This window comes from Pristis pectinata, chromosome 5 (assembly GCF_009764475.1).
Source record: "Pristis pectinata isolate sPriPec2 chromosome 5, sPriPec2.1.pri, whole genome shotgun sequence".
Taxonomy (NCBI): domain Eukaryota; kingdom Metazoa; phylum Chordata; class Chondrichthyes; order Rhinopristiformes; family Pristidae; genus Pristis; species Pristis pectinata.
The window spans coordinates 99,043,319-99,064,192 of NC_067409.1; the positions used below are offsets into that span (position 1 = coordinate 99,043,319).

Consider the following 20,874-nt stretch of genomic DNA (forward strand, 5'->3'; position numbering starts at 1 on the left):
TTACAATTGGTATTTTCAAAACAACCGTTAATATGGTATGTGACTGGAAGAGGTGCAAACTGGGAGAATAGGTACTGCCCCAGATTTTATCACTGAAATTTTTAGAGTGTTAACAAGATAAGTAAACCAAGGACACTACAACACATTTAAAAAAAAATTGGAAATAATCCTGACCTCTCTGACTCAGAGGTCAGGATTATTTAGCTTGCTTCTAAAACAAATTGCACTGTGCAGTTTTATTATTCTTGAACTAATGTGAAAACCTAAAGCAACGTTAATCAGGAAATCAAAGCAGAAAACTATATTGACTAAGAATAAAGGGGAAAAACTGCAGATCTGGAAATCTGAAATAAAAACAAAGTGCTAAAAAAGCTCAGCTGATCTGGCAGTGGGCCTTTGCAGTCAGATCTGCTGAGTATTTAAGATGCAAGTGCAGTCAGATCTGCTGAGTATTTCCAGTACTGTTTTTATTACTGTTAGCTAACTTTGTACTTTCTTCCTTGGTCTCCTAAACAATGAAATTGATATGAATTTTGCATAGGTTTATATGCTGGTGGACATTTCTGTGAAAGGAGGAGGCTAGGTTGGGCAGAATGCAGCCCATAGCCATACAACTTGTAGCCCTGTGGGTTCAGTCAGGGCCATAAATCCTAAGGCCCAACCCTGACTGCCCAGTTGGGCCATTGATGTATACAGAGACATAGTTGTATAGAATAGAAACAAGCCCTTTGGCCCTCTGCTTCTATGCCAACTATCATGCCTATCTCTACTAATCCCACTTGCCTGCATTAACTCCATATCCCTCTAGACCCTGCTCATTTAAGTGTCTGTCCAGATGCCTCTTAAATGGTGTTACTGTTTCTGCCTCCTCCACCTCTGCCAGCTCATTCCAAATTCCAAATACCAACTACTCTTTGTGTGAAAACTTATTACCCCTCAGATCCCCTTTAATCCTCTTCCCCCTCATGTTAAATCAATTCCCTCTAGTTTTAGACATCCCTATCATGGGAAACAGACACTGTCTATCTACCTTATCTATGCCTCTCAGTTTTATATACCTCTGTCATGTCATCTCTCAGCCTCCTTCACTGCAAGGAAAACAGATCCAGCCTATCCAGTCTCTCCTGATAACTCAAGCCCTCCAATCCAGGTCGCATTGTAAAACTTTCTACACCCTCTCTAGCTTAATCATATCCCTCCTGTTGAGTGGTGAGCAGAACTGCACACAAGTGCAGCTTAGTTAGTATCACGTACACCTGTAACGTGATGTCCCAACTCTTATACTTTATGCCTGGCCAATGATGGCAAGCATGTCATATGCCTTCCACAAAAGTTACTCAGCATGTTAGCATGCATCTATGCAGGGATAACCCGAATTAATGTTTCGGGTCAGTAGCTTATCAGCAAAACTTTAGCTAAGTCTGATGAAAGGTCAGCCTGAAGTGTTAACTGTTTCTCTCTCCATAAATATTTCCTGATGTGCTAAGTGTTTTTCTTTTTTTATTTCGATTTTTCAGTATCTGTAGTACTTTGCTTTTAGTCTATCAATAGTTCACTATTGCCAAAGTTCTTTCAACTGTATTTAAATGTCTTTGATCTACATGTTAAAAGGATTTAAGAAATATAGTTTGGAATTTGAAAAGCTGTGATTTTAGTCAACTGGAGCAAAAAACAAACTGCTGGAGGAACTCAGCATGTCAGGCAGCAACTGTGGAAGGAAATGGACAATCGAAGTTTCAGGTCAAGACCTTTCACCTGGATTGAAAGTTGAAGGGGAGATGGCCAGTATAAAGAGGTGAGGGGGAAGGGTGGGGCTAGAACTGGCAAGTGACAGGTGGATCCATGTGAGGAGGGGTGATAGGCAAATGGAGGAGGGAAGAGTGGAAACAGTGACAGAAACTAGGAGGTGATAGTGGAGGCCACAGAGGGCTGCAGATGATGGAATCTGATCAGAAAGGAAAGTGAAGCATGGAACCAAATAAGGATGGTGAGGTGGGCACATCGGAACAATAGGGGAGGGGACCCAGTGGGAGGGATGTGTGGGTGACAGGCAAATAGAGTAGATGGAGGAGGGGAGAGAAAGGGGATAATGGTGAGGTGGGTGTAGGAGGAACTAGGTAGATCAGGAGGAGAGAGAAAAGCAACAGGGAGAGCAGTTTACCTGAAATTGGAGAATTCAATGTTCGTGCTGTTGAGTTGGAGACTAAATGGAGGAATATGAGGTGCCGTTTGTCTAGTTTGCATTGAGCCTCACCTTGTCAGTAGTGGAGGCCAAGGACAGACAGGTCAGTGTGGGAATGGGGAAGGGAATTAAAACGGCTAGCAACTGAGAGCTCCAGACAACCATGGCAGACAGAGTGTAGGTGTTCCGCAAAGCAGTTGTCTAGTCTGCTCTTGGTCTCTCTGATGTAGGGGAGGCCACATCGGGAGCACTGCAATAAACAAGGTTGGAGGAGATGTGTGTGAATCTGTGCCTCACCTGGAAGGCCTGTTTTGGGCCCTGGATGGTGGTGAGGGGAGAAGGATAGGGACAGGTGTTACACCTTCTACAGTCATGGGGAGGGGGGGGAGAGAGAGATGGGTGAGGAGGGATGAGCAAACCAGGGAGTCACTGGGAGAGAGTGGTTGCCACAGAAAGCAGAAAAGGGTGGGGAGGGGAAGATGTGGCTGGTGCTGTGGTGGTGGGATCATATTGTAACTGGTGGAAATGTTGAAGAATGATGTGCTGGACGTGTAGGCTGGTAGAGGACGGGTGAAACGTAAGGACCAAGGGAACTCTATCCTTGTTCCGTCTGGGGGGAGGTGGGATAAGAGGCGATGCAGGTGAGTGCTCCATCAACCACAGTGTGGGGGAAGCTCCACTTTCTGAAAAAGCAGGATATCTCAGATGTCCTGGAGTGGAAGGTCTCCTCTTGATAATGGATTCAGCGGAGACAGAGAAACTGAAAGAGAGGAATTGTATCCTTGCAAGAGGTGGGATGGGAGGAGGTGTGATCTAGGTAACAGTGGGAGTTAGTGGGTTTATAGTTAATCCCAGTGGATAGTTTGTCTCCTGAGACAGAGACAGATCAAGAAAGGGGAGAGAGGCATCAGAAATGGTCCAAGTGAATTTGAGAGCAGGGTGGAAGTTGGTTGTGAAGTTGATGAAATTGATGAGATCCACACAAGTGCAGGAGGCAGCACCAGTGCAGTCATCAATTTAGTGGACAAAGAGTTGGAGTGGTGCCAGAGTAGGTTTGAAACAAAGAGTGCTCCATGTCGCCAATGAAAAGGCAGGCGTAATTAGGACTCATGCGAGTGATAGTGGCTACGCCTTTGACTTGTAGGAAATGGGAGGAATCAGAAGAGAAGTTGTTCAGAACAAGTACAAGTTCTGCCAGGCCAAGGGGAGAAAACAAAACTCTTAGCCATGCTTAAATTTTCAATCAAACCCGCCAGCTTGATTCAAATGAATGTGGTCGTGCTATATAAATTGGCCATCTTCTGCATAAAGCTAAGGGACTGGATGCAATGTGCATCAAGCCCCTAAACTGTTTTTGCTGGATTTAGTGGACTTGTGAAGCAGCAGGTTAGTTGCACTGGCATCTGACCTTTTGATTTGTTCATTACTTCTGCATTGCTTGACCACTCATCAAAAATTAGTGTTTTACAACCTATTGTGCTTGGAAGAAGGTGAACAAGGATGTGTTGAATACCCTGTGTCAAAACAGATAGCCAGGAACCAACTTTGTGTATTTTGAGATTTTAGTTTGTACACTGATGTTGAAATGATGGCATTTGCTGCCATGCTTCCTGTCCACTGATCACTCCAAGATGGGCATTTCTTTATTTGGATAAAATTTAGATCCAATGTCAATCAAATGAAAGATTTAAACCTGGATATTACTGTCACGTTTGTGTTAGGGAATTGTGCTAGTGGGTTACCAGAAACACACAAATGAGTTCTGTATTTGAATATGCATTCATCCTTGGTATGGGAGTAACATGCAAATGCAATCTTCTCAGTAGAAGTGCTTCGAAATTGATTTCTTTCCTGTTCATTTTTAACTATATGCCTGCTGTTATGGAGTGAACTCGAACTAAATTAACAGAAAATAAAATATTTTATTCATTTATCCTTTCTCCAGATCAATCACAAGTATCCGGAACGAAGGTTGCTAGTGGCTGAAGCCTGTGGAGCACTTGCACCCTACTTGCCTGTAAGAAACATTCATATCTTTCTATTCAAAATCAAACAAGCAAAACTTTTTACGCAGCTAACCTGACTAGTTCTTTCTCATAGAAGGAGATTCGCAGTTCACTGGTGCTTTCAATGCTGCAGCAGATGTTGACAGAAGATAAGGCGGACCTAGTGCGAGAGGCAGTCATTAAAAGTCTTGGTATTATTATGGCATACATTGATGATCCTGATAAATATTTGCAGGTATGGTATTGTGCCAAGAACCAGTGGTTATAGTATTTCATTGCTATTCAGGTCAAATATCTTTCTGGAAATTCCCACATTTTGTCCTTTGCTTATATGTATAAAGCTTATTTTCCACCACAGGGTTTTGAACTGCAAATGTCAGCCTTAAATGACCCCTCTGAGAGGGTGATTAATGCTACACATCAAGTTTTCCTGCCAGCCTTTGCAGCATGGACAACAGAATTGGGTAAACTCCAGTCACATCTCATTCCAACTCTACTAAGCAACATTGAAAAAATACTCAGGGTAGGTTAAAAGAATGTATCTGTATTTCTTTTAAATTTAGTGCAAATCCTGTCTACCCATCAGCACCCCTGTACCTGCCAACCTGGGTTGTCTCTTGGTTGAGCAACACTTCAATTTTAAAATTGTCATCCTTTTAAAATCGCTCCCTGGTCTTGCCCCTCTCTGTCAATCATCTGCTCCAATTCAGTAATCCTGAGGGGTTCTGTCCTTTTTGATCATCAAATTTAATTGTTCAACTTTGCTGCTCATCTCTTAATGTCAAACCAAAATGCAAAGTTCTGGAATTCCCTTCAGTAACTTTTTGCCTCTATCTTTTTTTTTCCCCTTTACGATTTGCTAAAACTTTTTTGATTATTTGCCCCATAATCTCGTGGCTATGTCAAATTTTGTTTATTCTGTTATTGATACTTTATCTCCTTTTAAGACTCAAAATAACTGAAGCGAGTGTACATTATGCTGCGTGTTGTATGCTGTCCTGTTGCAATTTCAAAACGTTAACAAACTGGGTTTGTCGTTTTGTTGCATACCAACTCATTGGCTCACTGACTCAAAATGCGTTAGTGGATTGTTTTGTAGCTTGTTCCTCATCATACAGTCCAAGCTGTATAGTTGAAGGAGGTACTCAGGGAAGCATTGTTGGAAAAACTTTAGGAAGAATGAGACCACAAAGATTGATTACAATGACATTTCTGGTTAAGCACCTTGTATCTGCAGTAGAAACTAAAATTGACCTTGTTCAAGATCCAAGGCTTCGTGCCTTACAATAACATGGGTGCTTATGTTGCCAAACAAGCAAGAAATCTTTTATGTGCATCATTACCAATAAGAATTTCCCACTCTGAATTTTCACATAGTGGATTAGATCACACTTGGCCTGTCCTGCCCCTTGCCCTCATCTGCTTGAATCCTCTTGCATTGACTGCCAACATACCATTTGCCACCTTAATTGCCTGCTGTACTTGCATTGTCAACTTTCAATAATTAGTGTACAAAGGCACCCAGATCTTTTGAATCTGCCATCATCTTAAAAAAAATTCTCCACCTTTTCAGTTATTTTACCAAACTAGATGACCTTGCATTTTCCACATTGTTCCATCTGCTGCCTCCCCGCCCATTCACTTAGCCTGTGCACATCCCCTTGAGGCCTTCCTGCATCCTGCTCACAGCCCACACTGCCATCCACCTTGTATCATCAGCAAATTTGGATATATAACATTATGTCCCCTCATTGATATACATTATGAATAGCCAGGGCCCTAATGTGAATCTGTATGTCACCCCTCCAGTCATGGCCTTCCAAACTGAGTGCTGTGTCTATACCTTCTATTTTCTGTTTTGTACTAATCTTTAGTTATGCCAGCAAATTACTCCCAATGCCACATTCTCTAATCTTGTTTAATTATCTCTTGAGTGGCACTTTATTGAAGGTCTTCCGAAGGTCCAAATTAACAACGTCGACTGTTTCATACAAAAAAAAGTTTGTCAAAATTGATTTTTCTTTCATAAATCCATGTTAACTTGACTCAGTTCTCTTAATATAGAAACATAGAAAACCTACAGCATAATTCAGGCCCTTCGGCCCACAAAGCTGTGCCGAACATGTCCCTACCTTAGAAATTACTAGGCTTACCCGTAGCCCTCCATTTTTCTAAACTCTGTACCTATCCAAAAGTCTCTTAAAAGACCTTATCGTATCCACCTCCACCACAGTTGTCGGCAGCCCATTCCATGCACTCATATTTGTAAAAAATTTTAGGATTTTCCTTGAATTTACCTATAATATTGTTTAAGTATCCTCTTTGACTTCCTAATTTTACTTTTTAAATTCAACTCAGCATCTTTTATATGTTGCCACTTCCTTAATAGCTTTCAATATTTTCCCAACTGCTGATGACAAGCTAATTTTTCTTCAGTTTCCTATCTAGCAGAAAGGTGAGGGGCCAGGTACAATGTGCATCTGGCCCCTCAGCTCAGGCAGAGTACCCTTCGTCCCTGGAGTTATCAGAGTATGAGTGACTATTCAAGTGCACTTGGATCTGAACCCCAGCACATTCCACACATTGCCACTGCGCAAGCCTGGAAACCTTTAATCCACTGGCACATGCTCTCATATTTTCAATGGACCTGCTGATTAGCTGTCAGTGTTATCCAACCCAATGTATTCTTGTCCAGAATCTTGCGCAAAGTTATGAACTTCTGTAATAGATATGAACTTCAGCCATGCTGGGTTCCTCTGGACTGAAGCCATTTGAGTAGTTTTGGCTGTAAAAATAAGTGAAAATGCAAGGGAAGGACTGTAATGGATGAGCCTATTACAGACATCCACCTGCATTCTCTCCACCCCTATCCCTTTCCTTTATTTCTATTTTTTTCCATTTCTGATTTAAAAAGATCCTGGTTCTGAAACTTCCACTGCATCCACAAACACTGCTTGTCCCAATTTTTTCTGACTTTACTTCAGATTTGCAACAATGCTTTTGTAAGTCTTTTGAAGACCAGGTTCCTTTTAACAGCTAAATTTGCATTGTAGCCAGTTGGATTAATTGATTAGAGCTTGTTCTAATCTGTATTTAAGATTTACTTGGCATTTCAGGCAATCCAACATGTATCTAATGAGTCCCATCTGCAGGAGCACTACGATTGAGGCTGTCATGCTGATTGGTCCCCACTGGTGATTAACTGATTATCAGGTGACATCTGGCCAAATAAGTGATTCTAAATAGCTTAATCTCAAACCCTTTATGAAACTGCTACAGCTTTACCAAAACCTTTATTTTTAACCAACATCTTTGTTTTACCAATAAAGAACTTTGTTCTGTACCTTCCAAAGCCACTCTGGGGAAAGTGGCTGGTGATTTTTATAAATTCTGTAATAGTTTAATCATTAATCAGGTACCAACGATGGGCAGAAATAGAGAAATTTCATTGCCTTATTGAATACAAACTTTATAAGGTAATCTGTGTAGGACAGGTGAGAGAAGTGGGCACACAATGTCTGGATAGTTACTTTGGGATTAGTTGGTAGTCAAATTGTTCAAAAACTTTGATGTATTTGTGAGCACTTTCTTGTAGGCTTTAACTTTATTGATCTGATTAAGGTTAAGATTTGATATCGTTAAGTTGTTGTCTTGCAAGTGTGCTAACTTTTCAATTTGCCATCAATGGAAGGTCACCTGACTCTATAATTTTTAAAATCCTGACACTTCTGTTTCTGCATGTTCTCATGTAGGATGGAGAGCATGGACTTGATGAACACAAGCTGCACCTACATCTTTCAGCCATGCAGTCACTGATTCCACCATTATTTGCCCTGGTGCTGAAAAATGCTCCTTTTGCTAGCAAAGCAAAACTTCAAGGAGAAGTACCACAAATAGAAGGTAATCATTTAAACAGAATAATGTGCAAATGCAATGTTAACAGGCCCTACTTCATTATCAACTCATAGCATTTTGGATATTGGACGTAATTTTGGTTTTCAGTTGCATCCATTTACAACATTTCAAAAATGAACTAGCCAAACTAGAGTTACTGCTGAACCCATCTGCGCAAATCCCTTGCTCAGCGGTTACATTTGTTGTTTCATGAGTGAGAGCAGGGGTTGAAAAATGGAATTATGAGCAGTAATAGATATTGTGCAAGTTTACTTGATGTGAAGGACTGATCAGATTGAAAAGTATTTGGCATGATATTTCCCAATGAGATTATTTGACAGGTATGGTCTTTGACTAGGTGGATTGTTTGTCATCCGTGGTAAGCTCTGAAGCTGACTGTTACTCCTAATGTCACTTCACATACCCAAGATCAGCAATGAGACTAAACCTAAGAGGACCCTTCTCGTTGTAATTAAATTATGTAGTTAACTTTAGCAAGCTCACCAAACGTTAAGGAAATAAAAGTGCTTTTTTTATATTTTGTAAAAGACAACTGAAGTGAAAAATGCTTCCATTACTGAAAACATAACCATTTATTTGTGTGCCTCTGTCCTAAATTTTTATTTATTAATAATGTCTTTAGTGACCAGATTCCCTCGACCAGCCTCCCCCCTTCAGGATGTGGCAACAATCATTGGAAGTCGAGAACAGCTATCGGTGCTACTACAATTGTATGATAATCAACTGGAACATGAGGGCACCACTGGCTGGGAGAACTTATTGTGGGTTGTTAACCAATTGTAAGTCGATCTCATTCTACTAATTGTTGAAATTTTCCCTTCAGAATCTGCCTGCTGTGATTGGTTATTGACATTAGTTAATGCTTATCACCATGCCATTCTTTTGAAGATATTTCAAACATGTTGAATATTTTCATATGCTTTTTTTAAATGCTTCTAATAAGTATTTAACATGGCAGTGAAAGCATCCTCAAATCTGAAGTTTTTTGGTTTAATTTCCAAGTTTCAAGAGGCTTATTATTTTCATCCTTTTATTATATTCAAAGTATTCGTTTCTGATTAGATTGGCTAAGCTTACTAACTGCAAAACTATTGAGTTGCTGGAAGCATTTTGTTGGAGTAATCATTATTAGTAATGATTTCATTGGTCATTTGGCAATTTATGGATCTGGTCACAAGGTGAATCATAAGTTATAATAACCTCTCCTTTCTTTGCAGATTGCCACATTTAATAGAAACTGTTGGTAACATTAATGTTACCTCAACATCCTGTGTTCATGACTTCTCCCGGTATTTCTGGAGGCTATGTAGGACATTCGGTAAAATTTTTACAAATACAAAGGTGAGCTAATTTATTTATTTTTCTGGTGATCTTCTTGTTTGTATACAGAAGGGAACTTGTGTACGTGAACTGATTTTATTGTCCAGATGTTGGTATATTCTAGCTGCATTCGATTTTATCCATTGTACATAAGAGAAAGAGGTGTATTCTACTAAGTCGCCAAATCTTGCACTGCTTGGATTTCATATCAAATCATGAAATTTAAATCAAATTAGATTTAATGCAAGATCTAACTTTCATTAAGAATGAAGAAGTTTAAAATAGGACATCTTATGCCATTCAATAATTTGACCACATCTTGCCCAAAGTTCAGTAGTAACAGCTGAAAAAAAACTCGTATAATCTTCACTGTATCCATATCCTGCGACTTCCAATTTAGTAAAACCTAATAAATGATGATAATTTCAGTCTATGGTGATATTTTTACTGCTGCATTAATCTTTAAATCAGCCTAAACCTGTTGATCTGAGTTTTTTTTGGGAGATTAACGATTGAGGGTCTAAAATAGGTTTTGTGAAAATTTCGCCAATGTAATGAAATAATGGGTTAGAATCCACATTACAACTGACTTTGTTTTGTGGAAATGTTTGCCTTGGAGGAAAAGACCTATTTCTTGGTTTTAATTATGTGCATTCACCCAGTTTTTAATTTACTTTTGTCTCAGAGCCAAAATCCAGGGGCGTTCTCATGCCCCTTCTCAGCAGGTTACCCAATTTTCCCACCAAAATTCAGCATTATGGAGGGTGTGGAATTTGCAGAACTTGTTTTATTTCTCATGCTTTCTGCATCTGAAAGGAAAGTCAATACTGTTAAGGTGAAACACCATTTAGTCTATCACGATCAAAGTCACAGGTAACAGGTACTGTTGGTTAGCATTGTCTTTGTTTTTTGCCATTGAATTCTATTATTATGTTAGAATGCTCACTGGTGGGTTACTGTGCCTTCAGTCAATATGAAATTTTCTGTATTGATTGGTGTGATCCTTATTGAACAATGTACTGTAACAATATGAAAGATCCCAGAAGTGTTTGTCATAAAAATTGTAATAGTATAACAATATCATTCAAATGTGCTGGCTTATAGATGACTTTTACCCAGTTGCATCAGATCCTTGTTTTTCCTCTTGTTTTTCACTTAATGACTCCAGTCAATTGGGTGTTTTAATTGTTTTCTTTTTCTCTGGGTAACTTTCAATATGTTTATACAGTTTGCTGTTAAATATCATTACAATGAACATGCAGAATTTTGCTACCTACTGAGAGGCTGGTACTTTTACCTTGATATGCACTGACTTCACATCAATGAATTTTGGGGCTCAACAAAAAGCAAGAGAAAAATGATTTGATTTTGATTCCATCTAAAATAAAACAATTTTATTACAGTTTATGTTGCCATTATTAATTCTGCTAAGTTGCATTAACTTTCACTTCAGAAAGTCTTGTGTTACTTCTGACATGAAATTGGTGTAAAACTGCTTTCATTCCCGTTTGGTTCTGATTCTAAAATTGCTGCTGTGGTCATTTAAAGATTCAGTGTGGCTGTTAAATAATGACAGCAGGATTAAAATGTTGAGCAATTATGAAAACCTACTACAGGTTGGAACTCTCTAGTCGGACACCCTTAGGACCTGCCAGTCCACAGAAATTGCCCCCTGATCATCTTTCTCTGAGCAGGAGAACTGTTCTTTTTAACACTGTTCTTTTGAGCACTCACTGGGTTATGTAAGGGTTCCAAGAACTGTCCGTAACCCGCTATTTCCAGAAGTCGGAAACTCTGTTGGCCGAGTTTGCAAAAGTTTCTCTGGTAGGTTAATTAGCTGCAGATTGGTATAGGTTTTGGTTACTTTTAGATCTTGATTAGGTGTTAGTTAGAATTAGTTAATTAGTACAGATCTGTACTGCAGTTTCAAAACATGCCGAACCACAGGAGTTGCTGATCACCGACTACCACACCAGCCAATTTCAACCAGTATTGTCAGACTTTATTTTTCCAAAATGGAACACTCACTGGTAATATGAAGTTTGAAATGGCTTGCTGCAATATTTGAATTGTTCATTTTTTTTAGCAAAGTAATATTTTGTACAATAATCTTTCCTCTATCTACGTCTTCCTCATTCTTTCCCAACCTCTATACTCTTATCCAACAGAGAATCACAACTGGAACATAGGAATTGCTCAAGGATTCTACCTCATTAGTCCTCTGTTACCTAGGATATTCATCTATTTGAGAACCAGCAAATGAGAGGAGTTGTACCTTGCTCATTATTTATATTTCTCATATTTCCTTATGACGTAAGAGGCTAATCAGCCTATCAAGTCTTAGTTGGCTCCTAGAATATACCCGTCTAATTATCTTGCTGTAACCTATTTTTTTTTCACATAACTATCAACTCTGCTTATTCTACCACCCACCTACACTAGAGGTAATTTACTAATTAATTTTCCAGCATGTCTTTGGGATGTGGGAAGAAACTGGATCACCTACAGAAAGCCTGTACTGGTACATGGAGAATGTGCAAACTTTGCACGGACAGCGCCCAAGCTTGGGATCAAACCCAGTTCCCTGGAGCTATGCAGCAGCAGCTCTAGCTGCTGTGTCACTGTACCAACGTGTAGTGTTAAAACCCATCACCAACCAAACATTTCTAATGCTTTGCATTTGTTACTTTTAAAAATACATTTAAATCTAAACTGGCAATCTCAATCAAATTACTCCCCCATTTGCATCTTAAAATTGTATTCTACTCTACCTATTTCTTCTCTCAAGTAGCAGTTCTTCAGGAGCAAATATGCTCGAGTGCATCTGTGCAGGTGGTAAGACTGACTGGAAAAATGAGTTAACAAAATTTGCAGTGGGATCTTAGAGCTTCTACCCAGACTCTATCAACTTTACTTTTAAAACAAATGCTTGAATTTTGTGTTTTGAATATTCAAATATGGGGATAGGATTCAATTATTTAATTTTCAATTCAATTCTTTTCATTTGGGAAGAAATTTACTGTTATTCTCCAATATCCTGCCTTCCTGCAATCTAATCTAATATAATTGTACACCCTTAGGTAAAACCACAGTTTCAAGAAATACTGAGGCTATCAGAAGAAGCTGTTGGTAAGCCACACCTGTAACATTAAGCTTTCCACTGCTTTATATTTACTGAAAACTTCATTTACACTTCTGGGCAATGGAATACTGTACAATCGGTATGCAAGACAAGTTTTTCACTGTACCTCAGTACAAGTGACAATAATAAACCGATACCAATATAATAACTTTGGCTACCATAAAATAAGTTAACTCTGTATAATCTGTTTTTATTCTGTTAAGGGGAATCCTTAAAAATATTTAAGTTTTCTTTCGGGAGATTATCAGTGTAGCTTACACAGAATGTATTTTGCTTCCCCAGTATGATCATGCTTGGTTACCAGAAACCTTGTTTTATTGTTAGTGCTTTTACTATTGGCTGACCTGTAGTTTTGGCATTCAGGCTCTTTGGCCGTTATTGAGGAGCAGCTGTCAAGTTTAATGCTCATTACAAAACAAATTAAGTATTGTTGTTGCAACCAAAGATTTGATTTAATTATCCTGTGCAAAATAGCAGTATGAGCCTTGGTGGGTTTTACTTAAGATTTGCTATAGCAGGGAAATTATTCTAATGACAGCTTTATTATAAGTTTGATTTAATCTTTCTGGAGATTATTCTAAGTTTCCAAATCTGGCCCCTGTGTGCTAAATTAACTATGAGATGGATGGTTTCTGCAAAAAGAGATTAAGTACAATAGTGAAGTAACCTTGTCCATTGATTTTTTTTTATTTTTGAAAAGATGTTTCTGCAACAGCTGGCAATGGAGTTCTGACAAAGGCCACCGTCCCCATATATGCAACTGGAGTACTTACTTGTTACAATCAGGTAATAAGATTGCAAGTATCAACTTGCATCTCCATCAATAAATCTCTTGCTTTAATTAGTGGATTTGAAGACCTGAATATACTCTAATTTTTCTCTAGGAAGAAGACCGGAAACTCTTAGTGGGATTTTTGGAAGATGTAATGACCACACTTTCATTATCCCATGCGCCACTTGATAGTCTGAAGGCTTCATTTGTGGAACTGGGGTAAGTTATTCTACAGTTTCTGAAGGCTCTATATCCTTTGATCATGTACTTAATCCCATATTTCGAGACTTGTGCATATATCTCCTGTTCTGACTTCATGTAATTCTCTTCTCTTTGCAGTCTCCAGATGTAGCATGGATTATCTAATGCTTCTATTATTTGTGTACATGTACCTGTATATCCTTACACAGATTTGATACTTATCACCACTGTACCTTCCAAAATCTCCCTTGCGTTGGCTTCTGGTTTGCATGTTGATCTGACTCTATATCTATATATTGGGTATTTCCTGTGTTCAACTTCTCACCTGTCTTACTACTTCCCTTGCTGCTTCACCTAGCCTGTTTCTCTACAAACAACCTGGTTAGTCATGTTTTCTGCTTCATTGCTTTAAAATGTGAGTGTTATTTTGCAGCCTTATTCTGATTTCTGAACTGACCCTCATGGCCTGAATGTGGGTATTTCACAATGTTTCTCGTTGGTTGAGGCCTGAAGAAGGGTCCTGACCCGAAACATTCACTGCCTGCTTTTCTCCATGGATGCTGCCTGCCCTGCTGAGTTCCTCCAGCATCATAGTGTTTTTCATCCAGACTGCAGCATCTGCAGACCTTTGTTTTTCTGGTTAAAAATTTACCTGCTCCCTTCAACTCGGGTCTTCCACGTGCAACTTGCTTGAAGCATGGGGCTGATAGTGATGCAAGGGCAAGAGGTATCTGGGAACTTGCTGAATGACAGGAGCAACAGTTTATTTTCTTAATTAATGAGATTTATAATCTATACTGAAACGTAAGAGGCAAAGAAGAAATACACAAAAAATTTGCTCATGAAAAGCAAGATTAATTTATTTATAAAATCTCCAACAATGATTAAACTATATGATGAACAAGTTTGAACACTTCAAACTATCCCCATTTTGTGTTAGGGGAGGTAATTGGCAATGCAGTAACAATTGATATGTTGCTGTAAGATATTTGCATCTTAATTGTTTAATGAGCAGTTAATGTGCAAATGCAGCCATACCTAATAAAAAAGGGAGGCTAGGAGTGATTTGTAGTCATGATGAGAAATAAGTTGATCAACCAGTTTTTGAGGTATGCTTCAATCAAGCTATGGTGTATACTTATCCTCCTGAATATGCTAGGTAACTGTACATTAATAACAGTGTACCTTGGTAGCATGTTATTTCTCCCAGCAAGCTCTGTGCTGTTATTTCTCACAGTAGAATCCTTTTCCAGTCATCTGCAATATGTACTGTTCCAACTCCAAGTAGACAATCTGCCACTCTAAAGATATGATCCTTGAGGCATAAGTGGCTATAAATTTTACAAGTTGAAAATGACCACAATCTCCTTGTTTTTCAAGCCATTTTATTACAGAATCTTCCCAGTTTCTGGAGGTCTAATTACCCCTTTGTATTTTATAGGTGGTGTTTAATATTTTAATATCATTTTGGTCATTAGTGATGCCTGCTGTATTCCCTCATTTTTGTCGATGCTTGTAGGTTCCTCCCTTAAAGTCGAGCCTTGAATTTAACCAGGTTTAATGGATGATTTTTTTTTTGATTTGTAGACATCCCAATCAAGTGCAGTTAATGGCTTCAAGCTTTCTTTCAGTTCATTGAGCATGTCCCCTTTAACCTTTGTTACCCCCGGCTCAATTCCTCAAGGCATTTTATTCTCCAATTTTCTGTGCTTTTCTTTTTATTTCCTTAAAGGATTACTGAATTCATTAAGTTTGTTCCCATATTCTGGTTGTCTTTTAATTTTTAAATATTACAGGATGTACTTTTTTAAAATGTTATCTCATTTCAGTGATCCTCTTTTGATTCTCATAATATTTTCCTTCTAATTCAGTTTCTAATATCCCTTTTCTTAATATTGACTTCCTTTAGCTGTGCTCTCAATTTCTTTTTCCTTTCTTTATAATGTGTTTGAAGCACCTGCACCATTTCTGCAATTTTGGAGGAGTTACTCTGATACTAAAAATTCATTTTGTAAAATATGTTTAGCTCTGAGGAATGCATTGTCTATTTGTTTGATTCTTGTTTTCACTATACACCTTGGTGTATCTAGAATTGTATTTGAGATTGGAGGAAATGCTGTCATGCCAGTGAGCAAAAGTCGAGAGCTAATGTTATTCTATTATGGTTAAAGCTTCCAGGTACTTAATTGTCTGTGACATCAGAAGACCTTCAGTTCCATAAAGTAGGATTTTGTGTTGCAAATGGTCATTTACTTTCATACTTTGAATATTATGGTTAATCAACTTCAATGATTATAATATGGATGCCAAGGAATTTCATGTTCATACACAGCTGATGTGTAACTCTTTCTGGTTAAGCTGCTTTTCCATTTTAAAATCAATATATGCACCAATATTTATTGAAGGAGGGACCTTTAAGAATTTAAGAAGGTTTCTGCATAGGAGGGGGTAATCTTTTTCAAAAAGAGCAACATTTTGTTGGTGCTCCAAATTTGATCTTTTTAAGTTCTTTTTTTCTATTTTATTAGTGCAAACCCAGCATACCATGAGCTGCTTTTAACAGTGCTATGGTATGGAGTTGTACACACTTCAGCACTTGTAAGGTGCACTGCTGCTAGAATGTTTGAGGTAAGATTTTCAGTTGTATTTTGCTGGCAATAAAAATGTTTGAAACTTGGCTATCTTTAAAGCATTGTTCAAATTCTATGTAATAAATATTAATGGGACAGCTTGTATCCTTCTGATGACTAAGTAAATTATTGAAGTATAATGTATATCTATACAGAGGTGTGATATGTGTAGTTATCCCATTTGATATCAGTTACGCTTTAGTCATTAAAGCAATGTAATTAGATTCTTGCATGCTTCAGAATATAAGCTTCTTATCCAGGGTGAGACATCTTGTTGCTTCTGTGCCCAACCAAAGCTGCCAGACCTGATTGGTCAAGGGAAGGAAAATTGGTCCATATTTTCTAAGGGATGATTAAAGGGAAAGATGGGTAATCGGCAAATGTTAAAATAATTTAAGTGCTGATGATGCTGTTTTAAAGAAGAAATTGATATCCTAATGCTGGTATTATAAGCTGAAATTTTTAATGGAATAAAATATCCCGCCATTTGCAAAGTCTCTTTCATTTTGACAAGTTTCAGAACTCCAGGATTCCTAGCATGTTTGGGATTAATTTTTGACCAGGCAGGACTTAAGGTATTTTGTTTGATGCAGATACTTGTTTTCTGCAGCTGTGTTTAAGGAAAGGTGCTTATAAGCACAATCTGAGATGGTTTAAATCTGTATCCAATTTCAAATTTGATCTTTGGCTATGTGTTTACAACAATTCTTTTAATTGTTTTATTAAGTGCATTTGCAACTCTAGATTAAGAAATGCCAAGTATTAAAGTTGGGCCTTAAAATCCAGATCTATTATTAAGTAGCTGATTCTGGGTATTCTTGGGTCTCGTTTCCCATTTCCCTTTTCCCTCTATAGATGCTGCCTGACCCTCTTCCAGCATCTTGTTTGTTGCTTGAGGTAGACTTTTTAAACACCTTTCCATCCTGATCTCATTTCTTGAAGAAATTAGTGTTAATAAACTCAATTATGCCTTGGTGAAATAAACTTTTATGACTTTATACATTCTGCTTTCCCCACTTGCAGTACACAAAAGGAATTTAAATTCACACTCTGAATTAGCTCTGCTTGTAATTTAAATTGGATATTAAAGTGGAAATTGGATAACTTCTAGAGGCTGCAGTATTGATAATAAAATGAAGAATAATTCCATTAATGGCAGACATGTCAATTCAAAGCATCCTATTTTGCCATGGTGGATTTCTTTTATTCTATCAAAAGTTTAAGGTCTGACCAGCTTTGGTATGTGGCGCTGTTTTAGAAATTTTGAGTTATAGTGTTTCAAGCCCTGTAAATGTTGAGCTGTCTTGTAGAAATTGTCGCTTGGCATCTAATTTTGTTTGCTCTTTTGTCCCTTCTCTCTTCAATGTGCCATGCTGCTTCCCATGATACTCTGCTCACTCTTTCCACGTATCACATGTGACATCCCTTGTTCTGCCCAATCAGCTGTTGGTGAAGGGGGTGAATGAAACTCTGGTAGCTCAGAGAGTTGTCCCTGCTCTTATCACTCTCTCCAGTGACCCCGAAATGTAAGTTTCTTCCTTGCCAGTTGAAACGCATTGCTTTTTTGTTAACTTGCTGAGAAATCACCCTTTGATTTGTTCCTTTACACTTGCAAATAACTTGGCTACTTCTATGTCAGGTGGTGCAGAAATTAAACAAAATATGCAATTCGTATCAGAATTGACAATTTAAAAGCTATCTTTTTGTGCTTAGTTGAGGGGGGCTGGTTGGATAGTTCCTGGGCTTGGGAGTGCACCTTTTTTAAGGTTGAAACCAAATGACATATTGAAAAATGGAAACGGGTTCAGACATTATTCATTTCCAAGCCTCAATTTTTCATAAATATATATTTGCAATTTATTTAAATTCTTTTGCATTATTTTAAAATGTTAGTGAAGATTTTTTGGTTGTGCAAAACCAAATTTGCTGTAGTTACCTTCTCTGGGAGGGTTGTTTTCTGTGCTTGTTTGTGCAATTGGATCTAAAATTTGGTGTTATTTCCTTTGCCAAACATCTTTTAAATTTGTAAAATGTTATCTACAACTCTACTTTTATAAGTCTGACTTACCAATAGCTATCCTGTCAGATCAAATTAAATGGGTGATTTTTCAGAGCAAAAGGGACGCATGGCTTTGTTTAACCAACTAAGTTCTCACAGGTTGATGACTAGCTTTTAAGCATGTGCAAATACCTCATTGTTGTGAGCCTTGTGTTGAGTGGTTGGACGCTCCCTTGAATGGACTGTGTCCGAGTGCTCCCCCGTGAACTAATCAATTTTTTTTCATCGGTTTTTTTTTGTTTTGTTTGTTTTTGTTGCACTTGTTTTTCTTTGACTGGTTACAGCTCATCGTGCGAGGCATGAATGAAGCCTTAATTGACAAGCGGGTTGCTCCGGCCCTTGTTACCTTATCCAGTGACCCAGAATTGTGAGTTGTTCAGACTGAGTCCATAGACGTTTTTTTAAAAACAAAACAAGATTTAAAAAAAAATCTGTCTGGTTTGACATTTGCACTGATCTGTTCAATAGCATTGCAGTCTTTTCTCCAGGCTCAAAAAGCTGACTAACAGAACCAGTTATTTTTAAAGTGGACAAAAATGTTAAACAATTAAAATTGGTTTATTTTACATTATGTTCTCACAACACGTTTTTACAGTTTAAGAGATACTGCAAAGTATAGCTAACCTGCTATCACCAGTTTAGTCACCTATAAAGCACTGGTGAGGAAACTGTAAGATTGATGTCCATTGATTATTGTAACAGTCTAACAAAACTTACCTACTAACTTGTACTGTAGAATATGTATATAATGTACACAGTACTTTTGTTGATGTACAGTAATACCAAATGGGTTTTTCATTTTCCAGCTCTGTCCGAATAGCTACAATCCCTGCCTTTGGCACCATTATGGAAACAGTAACCCAAAGAGAGGTACAGTAGTGGACAAACTGGTTTTGTCTGTTCCGATTGTTAGAATCAAGACTGAAAGTTTGTGGCTATATAACAACAAAATGGAGTTGTGCACATTACCTGATCAATAGATCGTAATAGAGGACTGAAACAAAAAAAGCCCTGGTTGAGCTGGAGCTATTAACCATTTGGAATAACTTATTCAAAGGGTGGTGGAAGCAAAGTCCTTGAATATTTTTAGGGCACAGGTAGATTCTTGATAAGCAAGGGGGTAAAAGGTTAATGTGGTAGACTGGAATGTGGAGTTGTGATTACAGACAGATCAGTCATGACGTTAAATGGCAGAACAGACTTGAGGGCGGAAAGGCCTACTCCTGCTCCTAGTTTGTATGATGAATGTATTTATCGCATTGATGTATAATGTTGGCAATCCTGGCTGACCAGCAGGTGAGTATTGTTCAAGTGTTAACTTGGAAATTAAAGGATATAAACTATAAAAGTTAAATGCAAACAAAATTGCTGAAACGGAGATAGTCTGAAGCTGAAATATGGGGTGCCATTTTGGGCAGAGATATTTTTAGAATTGGAAAGATGAGCTATATGATCAGTCTAAGCAAAATAAAGGTGAAGTCTATAGATCTGGTAAATGTGCTCTGTCAAGAATAGTTTATTTAGCTTGTGGCTTATACATGTTATTTTACAGGTTCTGATTTTCTGAACCTCCCTTATTGTCTGTTTTCAATGCTGACTAGCCTGTTTTAGTCAGCAACTGAAAATTATTCAGAATGAATATAAATGGAATATTTTGCGCTCAGATTTTTGGTAGTCTTTTCATCTTGTTGATTGAGGTTTGATTAGAATAGGAGCCTGTGCTTCATGATGTTAATGCCTCATTATTTGTATTAAACAGCTGCTGGAAAGAGTCAAGATGCAATTGGCTTCATTTCTTGAAGATCCACAGTACCATGATCAGCACTCCTTGCACATGGAGATAATAAAAACTTTTGGAAGAGTTGGCCCCAATGCAGAACCAAGATTCAGGGATGAATGTATGTACCTGTGTTTATTTCTATAATTTTTTTTCCCCAAACCCACCATAATTCAAACACTTATGATATAGTCAGCAGTGCCTTCCTGTCTCTTAGTCTTGATTCCTTTTTTTTTTACACTTCAGTAAGTTTTAAGCATGTCCAAGATAGCTTGTCTTATTAGTTGTGTTCCCTATAAAAATGGGTTGTGAAGTGATTTAAGATGAATTCTGCTTTTCACATACATGAATGACACCTATCTGTCCATTATTTTGATAATATCTGAAGTTATGCATTTGAAAGATGGAGTGCTGTCCATCTCAGGTTGATTATTATCATCTCCCCAACAAGAGTCCTTTCCTTTTTCAAATAGGTAAACTGTCTTGTATTCACTTTTTTTTGTTTGAAATTGGGTCACTGACATTGAAGAAAGCTTTTTTTTTGTTACCTTAATTCACATAAATTAATAAATAGGATCTATTTCAGAATTACTTAAAATGCAAACACGTTATCTGGAGAACTTGAAATTTTCACTAAGCTTAAGCATGTAGACAACCCTTCATGTCTTTAATTTATGGTACTTGAATAAATTGTATCAATTACAATATAATTATACCTTCCCTGAAATTTGATGTCTGCCTCTGCCTCATTGTTTATGGTGTTTCAGTAACAGGATACATTGCTCCCTAAACACCTAACTGAGTGACTTGTTACTTGGGAATTTCCAGTTTGGTTCAGAGAAATGAATATATTTATATAAGTATTTCTTT

The 20,874-nt window shown here is 37.9% G+C and overlaps 1 protein-coding gene across 6 annotated transcripts in view; it reads left to right on the forward strand.

Annotated features, from left to right (window-relative positions):
- The window catches only part of relch (RAB11 binding and LisH domain, coiled-coil and HEAT repeat containing), a 90,642-nt gene that overhangs the window by 57,183 nt on the left and 12,585 nt on the right, over positions 1-20,874 (forward strand). For 3 of the 6 annotated variants that reach the window (XM_052015552.1, XM_052015554.1, XM_052015557.1), the window contains 13 exons: positions 4,128-4,199; positions 4,283-4,423; positions 4,547-4,711; positions 7,941-8,088; positions 8,726-8,882; positions 9,321-9,444; positions 12,504-12,552; positions 13,266-13,351; positions 13,450-13,556; positions 16,067-16,166; positions 17,612-17,694; positions 19,034-19,097; positions 19,987-20,125. In XM_052015552.1, coding sequence (XP_051871512.1) covers positions 4,128-4,199; positions 4,283-4,423; positions 4,547-4,711; positions 7,941-8,088; positions 8,726-8,882; positions 9,321-9,444; positions 12,504-12,552; positions 13,266-13,351; positions 13,450-13,556; positions 16,067-16,166; positions 17,612-17,694; positions 19,034-19,097; positions 19,987-20,125 — 1,435 coding nt within the window. Of the gene's footprint in view, positions 1-4,127; positions 4,200-4,282; positions 4,424-4,546; positions 4,712-7,940; positions 8,089-8,725; positions 8,883-9,320; positions 9,445-12,503; positions 12,553-13,265; positions 13,352-13,449; positions 13,557-16,066; positions 16,167-17,611; positions 17,695-18,511; positions 18,595-19,033; positions 19,098-19,986; positions 20,126-20,874 lie in introns of all 6 variants that reach the window. The other 3 variants (XM_052015553.1, XM_052015556.1, XR_007956323.1) reach the window with 3 other exon arrangements.